The 16,271-nt window shown below is 40.3% G+C and overlaps 2 protein-coding genes across 3 annotated transcripts in view; one reads left to right on the top strand and one right to left on the bottom strand.

Moving 5' to 3' along the window:
- sntb1 (syntrophin, basic 1) overlaps nucleotides 1-12,415 on the bottom strand; it is a 44,539-nt gene extending 32,124 nt beyond the window's left edge. The window contains exon 1 of the mRNA XM_046045074.1: nucleotides 11,645-12,415. Within this exon, the coding sequence (XP_045901030.1) occupies nucleotides 11,645-12,188 (544 nt within the window). The 5' untranslated portion in view covers nucleotides 12,189-12,415. The remainder of the gene's footprint in view (nucleotides 1-11,644) is intronic.
- The window catches only part of LOC123968357 (nuclear factor 7, ovary-like), a 6,745-nt gene continuing 2,667 nt past the window's right edge, over nucleotides 12,194-16,271 (top strand). Inside the window, exon 1 of one of the 2 annotated variants that reach the window (XM_046045075.1) lies at nucleotides 12,194-12,443. In XM_046045075.1, coding sequence (XP_045901031.1) covers nucleotides 12,209-12,443 — 235 coding nt within the window. In that variant the 5' untranslated portion in view covers nucleotides 12,194-12,208. Of the gene's footprint in view, nucleotides 12,444-15,497; nucleotides 15,807-16,271 lie in introns of those variants that run through there. The other variant, XM_046045076.1, reaches the window with a different exon arrangement.

Below are 16,271 nucleotides of genomic sequence, written 5' to 3' on the forward strand. Positions count from 1 at the left end.
AGAGACTGCGTCGGCCCGCCGCACCTCTCTCCCCGCCTGAAGCGCCTGCTTCATAGTTTAAGCTAATGATGAGTGTGTACAGGTGTGCTTTATACTCCTCCGGTTATTCCGTCACACCGTACCGTTCTAGCAACAAGCCAATAGGATTGGAGTGATTTCATTCACGTTCAGACCTGCTTCGCCTAGAGGCGTTCCCATAGTGTCGTAACCGACGCAGTCTCTCGTTCCCCTTCTCGGGGAACCAGGGTTACATACGTAACCTGAGACGTTCTGGTCAGTCTCTGCAGTGTCATCATCGAGTGTCCTGTACCCTCATGAGTTTTCTTCTGTGGATTTTTGGAGTTTCTTCCTGTTGCGAAGTTATGTGTTGCACTGCATGGACTCAGCCCTATTGGACTTACCTTGACCTGTGAGTGTTAAATAAATATAACAAACTGGATCGTGCTCTCTGGTGTCTTGCATTTGGGTCCTAACCTGCTTTTGCACTCGGCCCACCGTGACTATGGGAGAATGAAGCCAGTGTATTTAAGGGGATGCAGTTCTCACAACTTCCAGCTTTTCATGAAAGATGGCCTCCAGTCACATAGAGCTGTAGGTTGCATCCTGGCCGAGCTGAAGAGGTGTGAAACCCATTTTGGTCATTCAGTCCCCTCCAAGCAGGTGCTTGAACAACTTCAGAAGGATGGGGGTCTACCTGAACACTGCATTCTCCAGGCATGCCCAACCAGATGGAATTCTACATAACATGCTCCATAGGATGCAGGAGCAAAAGAGAGCAGTGACAATCTACTCTAGGGACTTTGGACATTTTACATGTCGAAGTGTGGAGGAGTGGGACCTGGTTGAAAAGCTGATAAACACACTGGAACCAACTGAGATACTTTTGAGATTACTTTGAGGAAGACCAAGCTCAACAGCCCAACCAGAAGGTTTCCAAGATCAGAGAGTCTAAAGAAGCCATGCTGGCATGTGTGCTGGATCCTCCCCCTAAGAAACTTAGGCTGGAGAAAGAATGTTCTAGACCATCTCTATGAGGACATGTTGCAGAGCCAGCAAACAGTCACAGGGGTGTCTGAGGGTCTGCATGAGGAGCTAGAGCGGTACCTTCAAGAGCCCGTTCTTGATAACAAAACTGGTTTCACTATTTGTTTTTAAGTCCATATCAAATGACGTTTCATCATCATGTTACCAGCTGCAATGGTGGAGGCAAAACACTGGCCGATTCCAGATTCTGGCTCGATTGGCCTGGAGGTTTCTTACTCCTCCACATTAATCTGTCCGTGGTAAGAGTATTCAGCACTGTAGGAGCCATCCACCAAGATAGGAGGAGCTCAATGTCAGGTTCCAAGGCAGAAATGTTGCGCTTCCTGCACTACAACCTGCCAGAGTAAAAGTCTTTGTGAATAATATGTAAAAAGTGGTGAAGGAGGAAACTTATTCTTAATTGTGTTTACTATTTATTAATATGTTGTATTGTTCGGAATTGCTCTTAATTACAGAAGTTCAAAATGAAGCAATTACTTTGTTAACTGTTTTTTTTTTTTTTTTTACCTTTGGTGTGTAATATAGGGCAAACGTGTAATATGTCCCCAGCCTGTTAACTAAATATATTTATTGATGTGCAATTGTTTACATTTTCAGTCACTGAGACTGTAATCTAAGGCCTTTTTAACATAATCCATTCAGGAAAAGGTATTATAGCCCACACATAAATAACACCTTTCAAAAGCAAAATACCGGCCTGTTCTAGGTGTAATTTATTTGGGAAACGTGTCTACAATCAAAATCAAAATACTGGCATGTAAATTTGCTCTTTTTCATTTTAATATTGACCTTGGCCCTGACAAACCCAAATGGTTCAGGCTCTACTCTGGACCTCATCCTCTCTGGTAATCACAGTGAGTACATTAAGTTTTTGATTATTTCCTACCCTCATTCTCCGGTGGTATTGGGACAGGCTTGGCTTAAACGCCATTATCCCCACATTGACAGGTCTACTGGCACTGTTAACTGGAGCACTTGTCACTTCCTGTCTGCTCTCACTCCCACCCAGCTACAAGCAGCACCTGTTCCGAACCTCCTCATCTCTCATTAGTCACCTCTGTTTACCATGACCTCGGAGAGATATTCAGTCAACAACAGGCTTTATCTTTGCAACCACCTAGACCCTACACCTTTGCTATAAATTAAAAAGTGTCGGAGAAGAAATAACAAATATCCCCTTAATGACACTGCTTTTGAGCCTCTACATTAAGCTACTATATTCTCCAAGTTGGACGCATACCACCTGATTCCTATTCAGGAAGGAGATGAACAGAAAACTGCCTTTACCACATATTTAGATCACTTCGAATACCTTGTTATGCCCTACAGTCTCACCAAATCTCCAGCAGTTTTTCTGGTGAATTGTGTGTGTGTGTGTGTGTGTGTGTGTGTGTGTGTGTGTGTGTGTGTGTGTGTGTGTGTGTGTGTGTGTGTGTGTGTGTGTGTGTGTGTGTGTGTGTGTGTGTGTGTGTGTGTGTGTGTGTGTGACAGCACCCTTTGTTCACCACTCACCACCTCAGATAAACCCCAACCATACCGCACTTACTTCAGCCTGCTTCCCTCCTGGCTTCTTCAGCCCACCCTGCCAGCCCGTATATCCACTTATCGTTTCTTATTAAAGACTTTAATTATACAACTCCTGCTGTGTTCTGTGTCCACCTCTGGGTCAGCCACAACAAAACACAGCTCAATTATTGAAATGATACTCATACTTTGTCTCTATGTCTATAGGCAGGAAATATCAGGAAAGTGATGGTCTGAAAACACTTTAGGCCCCATAGCCTCAATCATTTCTTGATAGAGACAGTCACATCTTATGCTGCTGAGTACATGAGAAACTCCCAACTTTTCAACCAGTAAAACAGAAAGCTACTTGTAGATGTCAAAGTCTGAATACCTGGAGACTTGATAACGGTTTAAAATTCCTTATGTTTTTAGGTTTAAAATGGGGAGAAGAAAGAGGAGACAGGACACGTGTCAGTGACAGAAAGACAAAAATAGAGACGCAGAGATAAAGTGGGTGCTCAGTATGCTCTCTATGTTCTGAATGTTCCGAATCCTTGGTATGCGCTGGATGTTTAATTGGCATATCCCACCGTACGAGCCGCGTATAATTGGCATATGACTGGTGGCATTTGTAATCCAGCATGTGAACTATTCTTGGGAGAAGCACTATAGACCCCTATGAGACTGTATAACAAGCCTAACCACCAACCTGTAGAGGAGAGATGACAGGCTGACACATAACACAGCTGAGGAGATGGGGGTGATGTGCGTGTGTCCTCAATAGACCTATAGTGAAGTGATATAACTACACTTTGGAATAACCCACACAGATCATATTAAAGGACAGAAAAACGATAGATTTGTTAAAACATAACAAGTCACAACACAAGTGAATTCAATGGACTGGAAAGAAAAAAATCTACTGCACTTGGATGATGACAAACTTGTCTTTTTGTTTGGAGCCATGGATTTACATTTAGAAAGAGAAAAGCACATTGAAAACTGAGATAGATCTATGCAAGTGCACACAATAATACATGCTGTCTTTCTCATCTGTTGTGCTTTGAAGGATGATGATGTTTCAAAGGAAAAAAAGGAAATACCTTAGGTCCACAAAATGTGTATGCGTGTGTTCCAGTTATAATCCAGCATTACTGCTGGACTTTGGATCTGATAAACAAGCACATGCACTAATAAGCATTTTCAAACATTTTATTAGACTCTTATCAAATGCGCAATTTCATTGCATGATAGTGGCAAACAGTAGCAAAATCACAACACGGTCAGGTTAGTGAACCTTGTGCTGGTGTGCAATTCCTGCTCTTCATCACAGTGAATGAAACATGGAATAGTCTAAATAAGATGGACTTTCCCACCATCACTCGGTATAACAAAGTTAATGAAACAAATAGAACACACACACGCTGCTGTGACTATAATTACAGAATGATACAACCATACCAGCACAATACACCCGTCTAGTGTTGTGGGGATGCTATCATCTGGAGAAATCTGAAGCTGAATTATAAATCAAAACCTAAGACTCCCCAGGACTCCAATTAATCTCTTAATCAACCTAAATCTGGTTTAAGAGTTTACAGGATTTCACTTTATACTTAGAAGTGCACAAAGAAAAACAGAATGGAAAGTAGCACTGAAACAATGAATGTATTAATCACAATAATTCATCATTTCTATAATTTATTTGACTTGTGTATTTATTAAGCAAAAATGCCAAATGTAAGGATTTTCTGCTTTTCTCCGAATATCTTGTGAATATAACATTGAATATCTTTGGGGAAATGATCATTAGTTGCTATCCTAATGAGGACAAACTTATTTACGTACTTACTTCCCTTTATGCCTACAGGCATGTAGGACAAAGATGAGGGTGGAATTTTACTTTGCACACAATGAATTTCAAATGATACTACTCATTCAAGCTCATTCATCGTCCATCTTCTCAAGTCTCTGGTTACAAATTCACATTCCACTTTCTGAACTGACTCAATTGAAAACAAATCAAACACAGCTATTATGCAAACAAGATATTTAGTGGGTGATTTATTTTCAGTTAACATTTACAAAGACAGTCTGGAGGGAGGAAATGTAAACTCATTGACCAGTGTAAGTGTTTCCAGCGGAGGAGAAAATTAATGGGGTGAAGTCCATGTGATCATTACACTGGAAGTGTGTAAATTTGTGTGCATTTCCTCGGGTAGCATGTTTCTATTCCATTACAACATGGCCAACTCTGCACAATAACCTCAAAAGCACAATAAGAACTTGAAGACGACATGGCTCGTACTACTTGATTCGAAAGCAGCTGATTTGCTGTTACATAAGTCAAAATGAAAGATCCAAAATGAGGGGCTGCCCCCATCCCATTCTGCCTGATTTTATTTTTCCATTTTTCTGGCCTGTTTCAAAACCATGCAACTAAATCTTTTTCATTGCGACTCCTACTCTCCACCTCATTTAGAAATAGTAGCTTCCTGTTACAGAAGTTGTGATGCAGATGTCTGAATGGCAACGTATCACCAAAGACCAGCTGTTCAACTCACTATTGAAAATGCTATTCACGTCGATTGATGGTATTTTAAACTGTACTCAGGCCCATTCACTTACACATTTTCCAAATGAGGCAATCCATTTCTTCAGAAGTATTACAGGTTTTTTTCTTGACAGTGGAGCCAAGAGCCCACAGATTTCAGTTGTGTTTACAACCACATACACACCCACAACAAATACACACACATCAGCATGTGTGTTTGTGCATCTCTCTCATTTATATATATATATATACATACATACATACATACATACACACATACATACACACACACACACACACACACACACAATTACTGCTCTATAACATCAGGAGTAATTACTATACTCATTGTGTCTTTTTCACTTAATGGTCCTTAACAGTATTTAATGAGGTCTGAAGTCATTGGATTTTCTACCATATGCCTTAAATGGATTTTTATTTGGTGACTAAATGTACCAAAGGAAAAAAGAAACCTCATCTCATTAAACCTGTGGGGGAGAAAAAAGGGGTTGACATTGGTAGAAGCTGGAAAGAGAACAGACCGGGGCAAAGAGGTAGAAAAGAAGAAAAAGGTCCTCTGACTGCAGAATGAAAGCTTTTACTCCTTGTGGGCACTGAGCAAGTAGCTGGATACTACAGCAGCACAAACGGTCTTTACATATCCACCCTCAAGGCATCTTCTTGAAAGATTTGGACCAATGTCGTAAAAGTTCAAATATTCCCTTAACTTAACAATGAACAGTAACTAAGGTGGAGGTCCTTTTTATGGAAGGGATTTGACAAGGCAATTTGAAATGTAGATAGGTAGATTTACTAATTAACACAAGGGCTGGGCGATATGGCCAAATATGTTCTCACAATAACAAAAATCATATCAATTGATATTGATAATTATCACCATAAATGTCAAATCATTATTTCTTTCAAGTTACAGGCTGATTTTTACTCCTGAGTGAAAGCTGAAGAAACCAGATGGTTAATTTTGGTTTTAAACTATTCTTTATAGTCAGAACATGATAAAAACCTGCCAAACAGGGGATAACTTAATAAATCTGACGTAGAACCTTCAAAACAATATGATAAAATCTTTTTTCAACAAATAGGCATAGGCATATTTTTCCACAACAAAATAAATATCTTAACAGAAAAATTAAGTGTTAATTGCTCATGAGTCATAACATTGGATTGAAGAGATAGCAAAGGTGAGCTGGCACACTATTATGGACCTTGTAGATTTAAGAAAATGAATAGCCAATGTCATGGGTCTTCTGTATAAACTATTGAACATATTGATCTGGCTGTAAATAGGGCCATGATTATGTGAATGGGGAAATTTGAGTCACTGTAGTATGTGTAAACAGAAAAATGAGTAGTGCTCGAGTAAAATAACCTGACAATAACCTGAATATAAGCTACAGGCCAAAATCCCTTTTGTATGTTAAACTGCAGTCAGAAGGAAGCGTCACATCCCACATATTCTGACAAAGCCTTGAGGCTTAATTTTTTTGTGTGTGTGATATTTTTAGGGTTGTTTATCATAATATTACATTATACTCATTTAGAAGAATAGCAATTATCCAATCATAGCTTAACAATCATAACTAGGCACTGCAGATCTGTGAAACTTTGGATGTCTCCACATGATGAAGGGCGTGTTACAGTAAGCATTTAAAGAGTTTGGAGGTTGGTGTCTTTTTTTAACCTTGTACAACATTAAATTGAGCAGGAAGCAATAAAACGTCAATCAGAGAGACCAAGTTTTCATCCAATTCATGAAGCGAACTTAAGCTAATTGACTAACTAGCTACAGCTGATAAAGTCTGCCAGTGACAGTTTTCATTTCAACCAGAAAAATTAGCTAGAAGGAAAAGCTGGCTTTTGTCTTCTGTCTTAAATGAGAGACACAATGTTTCAAAATTACAAAGAATTTTGAGTTATAATTGTAAAGATACAAGGCGGGGCTTAGCTAATGCTTAAGTATTGCACTAAATCTCCAACTCCAGGAACAAGAGCTACTATGTCGTCAAAAACTGTTATGTGCGTCATCCTCATAACCACAATCTATGAAAGCATTTCCTTAATGTTGGCTCACAAGAACCAAAATATGCAGTGGCAGCTATGATTAATGCCAAAAGGATGTTAGCATGCAGTCTCTTACTCTTCTTACAAACAACTGTAAACAGTGAAGGTGATCATCAGTCTTTGAACCATAGAGCTGTGTGTAACATGTTCCATTATTTCCATAAATGGCAAGATAAACCACAGTACTTACAGTAGTCAAAACCACAACAACAGAAAGTGTGAACAGATGGTAGTCGACTCTTCTACAGCGAGACAGATTCAACAGAAGTCAGTGAAACAGTCCAACAGTCTTCTTATCATGGGTCATTTTTGGTCACCCTGTGGTCATCTTTTTCAAAATTCCCAATTCAGTTTTATGATGACCATAAAAAGAAAAGTAGGAAAAAACAAACACGGTATACAATAAACACAATGATTACACCTGGAGGAGAAAGACTTTTTTGTCTTTAGCCAACATGAAAAACAGATTAGCTCTAGCTCTAGCTCTCTGCTTTTGTTTTGGCTGTATAAACATTTACAGGGGGGAGAGGAATATTATCTTCACCACAACAATCACTGTTGCAAAAGCCACAGTCGTTATCATCACCATCATCCGCTCTGAGTTAGACTCCACAAACGGTAGCGGAAGAGGTGATAGTTTCTCAAATGACATAAACTGCTGGTAGACACACAGACACTCTCTTCCTTAATCTCTCACACACACACACACACACACACACACTCAACCAAATATATTGACTGTAGCATCAGTGTAGACTATGCTGCTGATAACTAAACTTGACACGTGCATATGCACAAGCAGGCACATGCTCAGTGAGACACACACACACTCTCCAGCACACTGCTGACAGCAGCACATATACACACACCTATCCACATGTCAGGTGATGACAGGTATGGCTTGTTAAGCGATCAACAGGACACTGACTCATTTCCTGTCTGCTGAAATGCGATAGATGTTCTTTATTGTATTCTGACTTTTAGTTCTTAAATTTCTTCTGCTTTCATGTTTAGTTTTTTGGGTTACAAATAATGCAGTTTGATGTGTGCCTGCACTGAAATATGCCTGGTGTATTTTCCTTAAAGTTTCAACCTGGAGTGCTTTCTCCCAAAAGTTCCAATCATATTAATCCATTCTGACCAAAACTACCCCCATTACTTCAATATAGGGTCCTGAGGTTGATGTAAATTGACTGTTTGCTAAACTTCTCACCTGAGCGCTGACTGACTAATTATAGTTTATCAACTGTACCTTTGGATTTCTCCACATAAGATGTTCTTGGGATTGTAGTAAGAGCAATACTTAGCATTTTTAAAAGTTTGGAGTGTTCTTTTTATCTAGGTTTTCCAAAAACAAAATCACAGCAGCAAACATGTTAAGGAATAAATTAAACAGTATGTTTGTCTGCTCTAACTAGGGAGGGAAATAAACGTAACCCACCCCATGGTGGGACTGAATTTTCAATCATCATTGCATATGAAAATAACACAAAAATGGAAACAATAGAAGGAAAACAAAACAGTGCAACAGAGACAGAACGGGGACAGCTGTGAGCAGTTTTACTTGTGTGACCGCCTCTTGCAGCCAGGACCGACACCTGTAAAGTTCTCTCATTCCTGCATCCGGTGAATTATAATGTTGTTTACCACTACAAAAAGGGGTAAAGGGGTCACGTCCCCTGATCTTTCCATCCAGGGCATCTCACATGTTCTCTATGTGTCTTATCTGTGTGTCTTTTTAAAACTGAATTCTTTTTGTGCTGTGACATGTCATCATGTCAAACACCACACACAGCAAACTGTCTAAACATGACCTTTTTATTGCTGTGATCTACTGGAAGCGGAAGGTGACCTGATTTGGCAATGCACCAGGTAGACATTGTTAGCTCGCCTCGCCGATCTTTAGTGCTGCAGTGCACTTAACAAGCTGTTCAGTATAAGGCTTAAAAAGGCAATATTATGTACAAGTACAAACGTGTAACTATAGTTTTTATTTATTCATCTGTATTTAATTGAAAGCATTATTTGCACATGAATAATTCTTCACTGGACCTCCACAATGGCACTGGCTGTAGTTGCTAGGAGCTTTGTGACACAAATGCAGAAACTTGACTGATCCCCATAGTGAGATTCACTTTAGGCTTGTCAGACTGCATGCTTAGCCACAGAACATCGGCGTCTCGCTCAGGGGACACTTTAACAAAGTGGATGCTCTCTGACATGGGGGCTTGAACTGTGGTCCTCTGGTTGCAGAGCAGTTTTTGACCACTCGGTCAATCTGCTGCCCTCTCATAGCCAGCATCTGGAAGGAGTGAGTGGTTGCTGCCTATTTGTGCTGAATTTATTCTCCGTTTCCAACATGGCTCATCAGTGCTATAGTAAAACACAGCGATTATAAACATGCATGTACAAGCTCTCTTGCATGCACAAAAAAGCAGTGCACTGAACACGCACAGAGACGCACACTCCCCTCCCATGAGACAGGTACTGTCTCTCCCAACAGTTGAATCAGTTGCCTCTTGATCTCTCTCCTCTTCTCTCACATCTTGGAAGGAGGAAGAGAATGTGTCACTAATTTTTAAGCTTTGTGTTTCACTACTCTTGCATAGTATTTGAAATTGAAGTTTACATGCTTGGTTACGTGTTAAACATTCTTCATGATGCTTTGTCACTTCTTACTCTGTTTACTGTGCTCCCAAATGCAAATGATTTCTGTTAAATTGCAGTTGTGGTGAACTTCTGTCTCTCTGTTAACATAGATTAACCCCTCACTTTCATCTTTATATCAGCCTCTTAGCCTCCATTTTTAGCTCCCCTTCTGTTCAGCCTCTCTCCCCCTCTCTCTCCCCCTCTCTCCCCATTAAATTCACATTTCAGCTCCACCCCTTCCCATCTCTCTCTCGCTCCATTCCCCGTCCTCTTTGCCTGCTCCATTCCATCTCTCCTTCTTTCTTATCGCAGTATGTTTTCTGCTGGGACCCACTTTTTCTCTGCAGTATAGCCCCTGTGTCCCTCTGGGAAGGATCATCATCATGTTTGCATGAGTGTGTGTGTGCGCGTGCGCAAGAGCGAGCGAGACACACTTTGTTCTTACTATGGTCAGTCCAAGAGTCCTCACAGGAACAAAAAACTCAGAAGTGGGCACTTGTGTGCAATGTTTTCCGGTGTGTGAATGTGTATTTGTGCCAGCGTCTGTGTTTATGTGTGTTAAGATAGTAAAATGATGTTGATCCTTCAGAGTGGAGTCTGCCTGCCATCAGCCTAATTTTCATCTTCACTTTTGGCTAAAAACAACTGCAGAACACCATCTTGGCTGCACTGCTCGTGTGAGTGAGATGAAAGTAAGTGTGTGTGTCTATATATGTATGCGTGTGAGAAACGTTTAAGGAAATGTAGAGATCGATTTGTTTGTGGCCTTGCTTAGAGAAGAGTATGAGGGAAAAAGAGACAATGAGTTTGATCTTGCGTGATTCCCCCATGGCACCTCTGGTTGTGTAACTGTTTCATTAGAAATATGAACTGTTCTTTTGCGCAAAAAGCAGCCAATCAGTCACCTGTTTCCCAACTATGGTATGAACCTAGAGTGTCCTCAGGGCAAAGAGGCATGCACACTTGAATAGAGTATCTTCCTGCTGTTAAGTCAATCAATTTGCAGAGAAAAAAGTTTGATTTCCCTGGGAGAGACAGTATGACATCAACAAATTGTAACCTGGTGAATGAATAAGAAAACAGATTTGATCAAATGAGATATGAATAATATAGTCCGGTGCAATAAAAAACACCACCTTTTCTTTCTGAGCTCTTGTTATTAACCAGCATCTCCTTTCTGTAATGGAAAATAAATCACATCCTACAGCACAGGTTTTCATTCTCAGGCTTACACACTCAGAGCCCTGCTGCTTTTTTATTTGCTTTGTCTAATCAGCGAGTGATTTGTACCTGGGACGTAAAGTGATTGCAATCAACTAGCAGGTAGAATAGAAAACTTGCAGTACTTTGTGTCCCGAGGACCACTGACCTACTAGATGACATACATAAACAGCCCAACACCAGTCAAAAGAGGCAGCCATGTGGAATGAGAAACTCTCAGCCTTACACAACATGTTTCTTCCCCTCCAGGATGAAGTTCCCACACATGTTAAGGTCAGGAGTTCCCCAGGGTTATATTAAGTCTATATAAATGAGCCTGAAATTCACCAACATCTTGGAAATGTGACAGAATGACCTTGGTTGGGCTGAGATCTAATCTTTAACTCTTACCTCCCGAGGTATGATGTACAATCATTCACTAAAATATTTCTATATAAACACAAACAGTAACAGATGGGCTCAATAAAAGATTAAAATGAATTTGGACATGCATGTGGCATGAAAAAAAGTTTGGGGTTCCTGACCCACACACTCTCCTTCTCCAGTCTCCCCACAGTTTGTCATCCTCTCACTGTTCAGCCTGCCTACCTTCCAGTGTCACCTCTTTCCCGGCCCGTTTCAGCGCCTGCACAGCCTCGTCGTGGGTCGCGTCCCGCAGGTTCATGCTGTTCACGGACAGGATGGCGTCCCCGACGTACAGAGCCTGGGTCTGGTCCGCTGCGAGCCCCTTGAATATCTTACTGATGAGGATGGGCATTTTATTCTCCTTCCCCCCTTTGATGCTGATCCCAAGTCCTCCGACCTCTTGCTTGGTCACCTTAACGCACCGCTTTCTGTTGGCGATTGCCTCGGGCACTCGCTCCGGGAGGTCCGTGAACGCGGTGCGCACAGTTTGGCCGTTGTTGGAGTTGGTGTTATTGTTATCAAGGTAAGATCCGTTGGTAACGCCGTTGGAGTTGACATTGTCGTTCGCGTTGTCGTTACCGCTGCTCTCCTCGCAGCTTAACGTGAGCGCTTCCTCGTTCACCTTGACCAAAACTTTGTGCCACCGCTCCCGCACCAAAACCTCCGCAAATCCACTTTTATGCACTCCGGGGGCACCTGAAACTGCCGTCGCTATTACCACCGCCATCTTTGGAGCATTTCTTTAAAATGACATGTGATTTTGTTCCTAGCGCGCTCTCGCGCATTAACTTCCACTCGTGTCTCCCACACACTCAGGCTGGACTTTGCCCCTCTGAAGTTTTCTGCGGGACTTGTCTAGCGTCCCGACCAACCAGCCCGAGCCCTTTCGGCACAATCTGCCCTCCGCTCCGCCTGCCCGGGATCCTATCTGCTGGGTGGAGTTTGCTACGCTCGTCGTCAGCCGATCCCATCTCCAGATCATGTATGTACAAAATGAGTTCATCATGTCCCCCAGAACGTTTGAGAAGTGACAGCTGATGCAGAGTTAAACAAGCATAAACAGCAAAAATCCCAATATTTACTAATTTTACTCGCATCATGATGCTATTATAGGCTATATACTGTGATGTACATCTGTTGAGTTATAAAGGCTAAACGGAAATTAACGTCTATTTCATGAATGGGTTTAGTGAGTCATTAGGCTACATAGCTGAAGTAAAATTTTCTTTATGCTCTCTCCATCGTGCATCATGTTTTTTTTAAATATACAGACGTATTTAAAATAATGACTAATATTGAGTTTACAGTCATCAAATGTCCAGTGAGTCCCACTCTGCCGTACTTCACCGCGTCCACGTTGGACTCGGTTACGCGCGTGCAGGAATGCCCCTGTGCCAGAGAGAGAGAGAGAGAGAGAGAGAGAGAGAGAGAGAGAGAGAGAGAGAGAGAGAGAGAGGAAACTAACATGGAAAGATCCCCTCTGAGGCTTTGCTCTCCATCTCTATTATTATTGCAAAGGACATCCTCATGCCCTGTCAATCATACGGGCTCGAGAGAGTTCAAATAAATGAGCTCAGACCGTGAAGGTGCAACCAGTGTTATCATGATTGGAGCCTCTGGGTGCCGTCCTTCCCAGGGATGACCCGGGTTCAAGCCCCGTGAGTGACAGGCAGGGATGCAGAGGGAAGATGGAGAGGCATGCTGTGATGCAGCTTCAGTCAGCCACCAGGACATGATGATGTTAGGAAAAAATTACCAATCAGCTGCTATGACTTCAAGGAGGGCTTCAAATGCATAGAAGATTCAGCTTTTTGGATGTAACGACACTTAGATCTTTAAATATGCGTTTTCTTTTAACAGTTGTCACTCTGAAGCATGGCATCCTGCCTACAATAACTAAATGCAGGGGCACCGTGTTTCACACGGACCTATTCGCAACGTAGCTGCGACATCTACTGGTGACACTTTAAAGTGACGTTTGCCTGAGGGTTAACATTTGTCCTGCCGTTAAGAATGAAAACATAGGGAAGCCCTCTGATAAAGAAAAAGATGCACATCGGGTCATTTGGTCCACGTGCAATTAAAATAATGAACAAACAGCATTAAAATATCTTCAGGCTGGGAGATTTTAATTTGGTTGTATCAACTTTTGCAATTAATTTATTGTATGGGTGATGCTTTGTATTGCTTTATGTTATTTTGTTATTTTATTAATCTTGCTGTGGGTTGACTATTGTCTATTTGGTGATACAAAAACACATGTCATGCCCTGGTGCAAAAAAGAAAAAAAGATTAGCCTATTCAAGAAATACAACAGTAATTTTAAGAACCTTACTTTATTCCCCAAAACATTTAGTAATTTATTTAAATAGACTATTGTGTGTCATACACTGTATGTTTTGATTAAGATGCTCAGGTTAAGGACTATGTTAAGTAAATAGTGTACAGCCAAGCTTCAAGATGAAGGGATGAGTCAAAAATCTCTATCTATCTATCTATCTATCTATCTATCTATCTATCTATCTATCTATATATATATATATATATATATATATATATATATATATATATATCTACTTTTTATATAGAGGAAGCTTGGGAAACCACTATATTAATGTAGTGCACATAATTGATTTTACTGTATGAATGACTGACTTAGCCACAGGCTACTAATGTAAAGCAAAAAAGATCTATCTCTCACACTGGATCGTGTCTGTGCTTTATACATTGCATAGTTAGTTTATTATTATTAGTTTTTTATAATAAATTTAAATTGAAAATTTGAAAACAACAATTGGTCTAGTTTTTAACTTACATAAAAATTATATATGTAAATATAATGAGACATAAGGGCATTGTCTTATATTTTAGTAGTATATATTTCAGTCTGGGTTTCATAATTCATCATATTGTGTAATCACAGGAATATATAATGTAGGAGCCAAGCTTCCTCACTTGCCCGCCCTCTAAACTACATTGGATCATTAACTGCACCAAAAGGCGGATTAGCTTATTTATTTTGAGAGAAAGACAAACAGAAATACTAAGAATATTTTGGCTTAATGAGGTGTAGGAGCTATAATTGATTTTTACTTTTATATGGAAATGAGCTATCACATGAAATGTACATTCTTTGTTGTGGTAATGACCTTCAAAACAAACAAACAAACAAACAGAGAACACAGTCTTATTAAAGGTGATGGTATTTAAAGGTTGTTAATGAATAATTTTTTTAAATCCTCAGTCAGTTGACAATACACACTTTTTTCAGAGAGAGTCATGGTTTACACACAAACACAATCATACATGCAGTTTGTATTGTTGGTCTATTGGCTTTCTGGAGTTATTAAGAGTGCTGTGATCAAGAGCACTGCGGCAATCGTGTTTCAAGAGGAGTTTCAAGCTTAAGATATACAGTATGTCAGTCATCAAAGATAAGGTTAGAGAAATATTCTTCTCCCATGTTCTGCACCATCATGTGATTTGTTCTTTCAGAATTTAAAAGGACCCTGCAGAGTTTTCTTGTAAACAAAATTTTAAAAAGTTCTGTTTACATTCACTGTTTCTCACCAAAATGCACTGTGAAAACATACCTTGTCTTGTTTGCATTCACGTTTACTTTTACACGCTTGCACTTTCACTTTCCAGCCTTTGTTGGTGCATTACTGGGCTTCTCTGTGCCTTACCACCGCTGACAGTCAATCAGCGGAATAGCGCAAAGGTGTTTAAATGCTTGCTCAGGTGCATTTGTTTAAGTCACTGCTTCTGTCAACACAAAATTTCTATCAGCAATATTTAAATAATTTGCTATAAAGAGAAGTGACACATTATAAATCATTTAAGTAATGGCAGTTAGAGAAGAGGACATCTAGGAGGGGATTAGACTGAATGAATGTGAGAAGTCTTCCACTTATCTTGCAAATCGTCTAGCAAAATCAAAAGTTGTCCTCAAAACTTCGCAGACTAGACTTCGCAAAAGGTTGGTAGGCCTGTTACGTAGCTAGCTAGGTATTTGGACATCTGAATGACTGAGCGTCCGTTAACAAGCTGTTGGGGGAGAAAAACTTAATCACCTCCCAATTAAACACTGCATTTCAGTCTGACTGTTTTGTTGAGACTCTTTGAAGAGCTTTCCTTCCATAAATTGTACTTTACCATTTATACCATCTTCCATCTTCCTCTGTCCTTCTATTCATTCACTTGCCCTCCCCTCTCTCTTCTCCCCCTCATCTTTCCATTCTCCCATACTTACACTATGTTTAATTCTCACAGTAAGAAGTCAAACACCAGGACTACAGGACTCTGAGCTCAATGTCAGAGCAGACGTCACTATCAACCTCCACTGGTTTGGCAGATTTTTGGTTATGGCTACTGCTGCTGCTGCTGCTGGCATTATTAGACTTATTGAATTGAGTTTCCATTTCTGAGATCAAGCTACAGAAGTGGAATCTACAAGGAGTAAAGACATGCCTTAGTGAAAACAGAAGAACAGTTCAAACTCAGATGACTGCTGAGGGCAGGGAGAGGAGAGAAGATTTATTTTTATTTCATATACTTCATTATTTGACATCCTCTGCAGGCGTCACATTTGCAACACAATGTTAAATCACTTTGTTAGAAAAATACTTATGTTACATCTGCCTCTCAAAGTCAAACAGATATAATCCAACATTTTATTAACATATCCATATTAGGTAGTGCATAGCCAAAAGTAATTGGATTACATTATTTATTCATTAAGTGAAATTTGCCAGCCTTAGCAGTTTACTATTTAACCCTCAACATTAAAAATCAAGTGACCATAATTACA

This window comes from Micropterus dolomieu, linkage group LG03 (genome assembly GCF_021292245.1).
Source record: "Micropterus dolomieu isolate WLL.071019.BEF.003 ecotype Adirondacks linkage group LG03, ASM2129224v1, whole genome shotgun sequence".
Lineage (NCBI taxonomy): Eukaryota > Metazoa > Chordata > Actinopteri > Centrarchiformes > Centrarchidae > Micropterus > Micropterus dolomieu.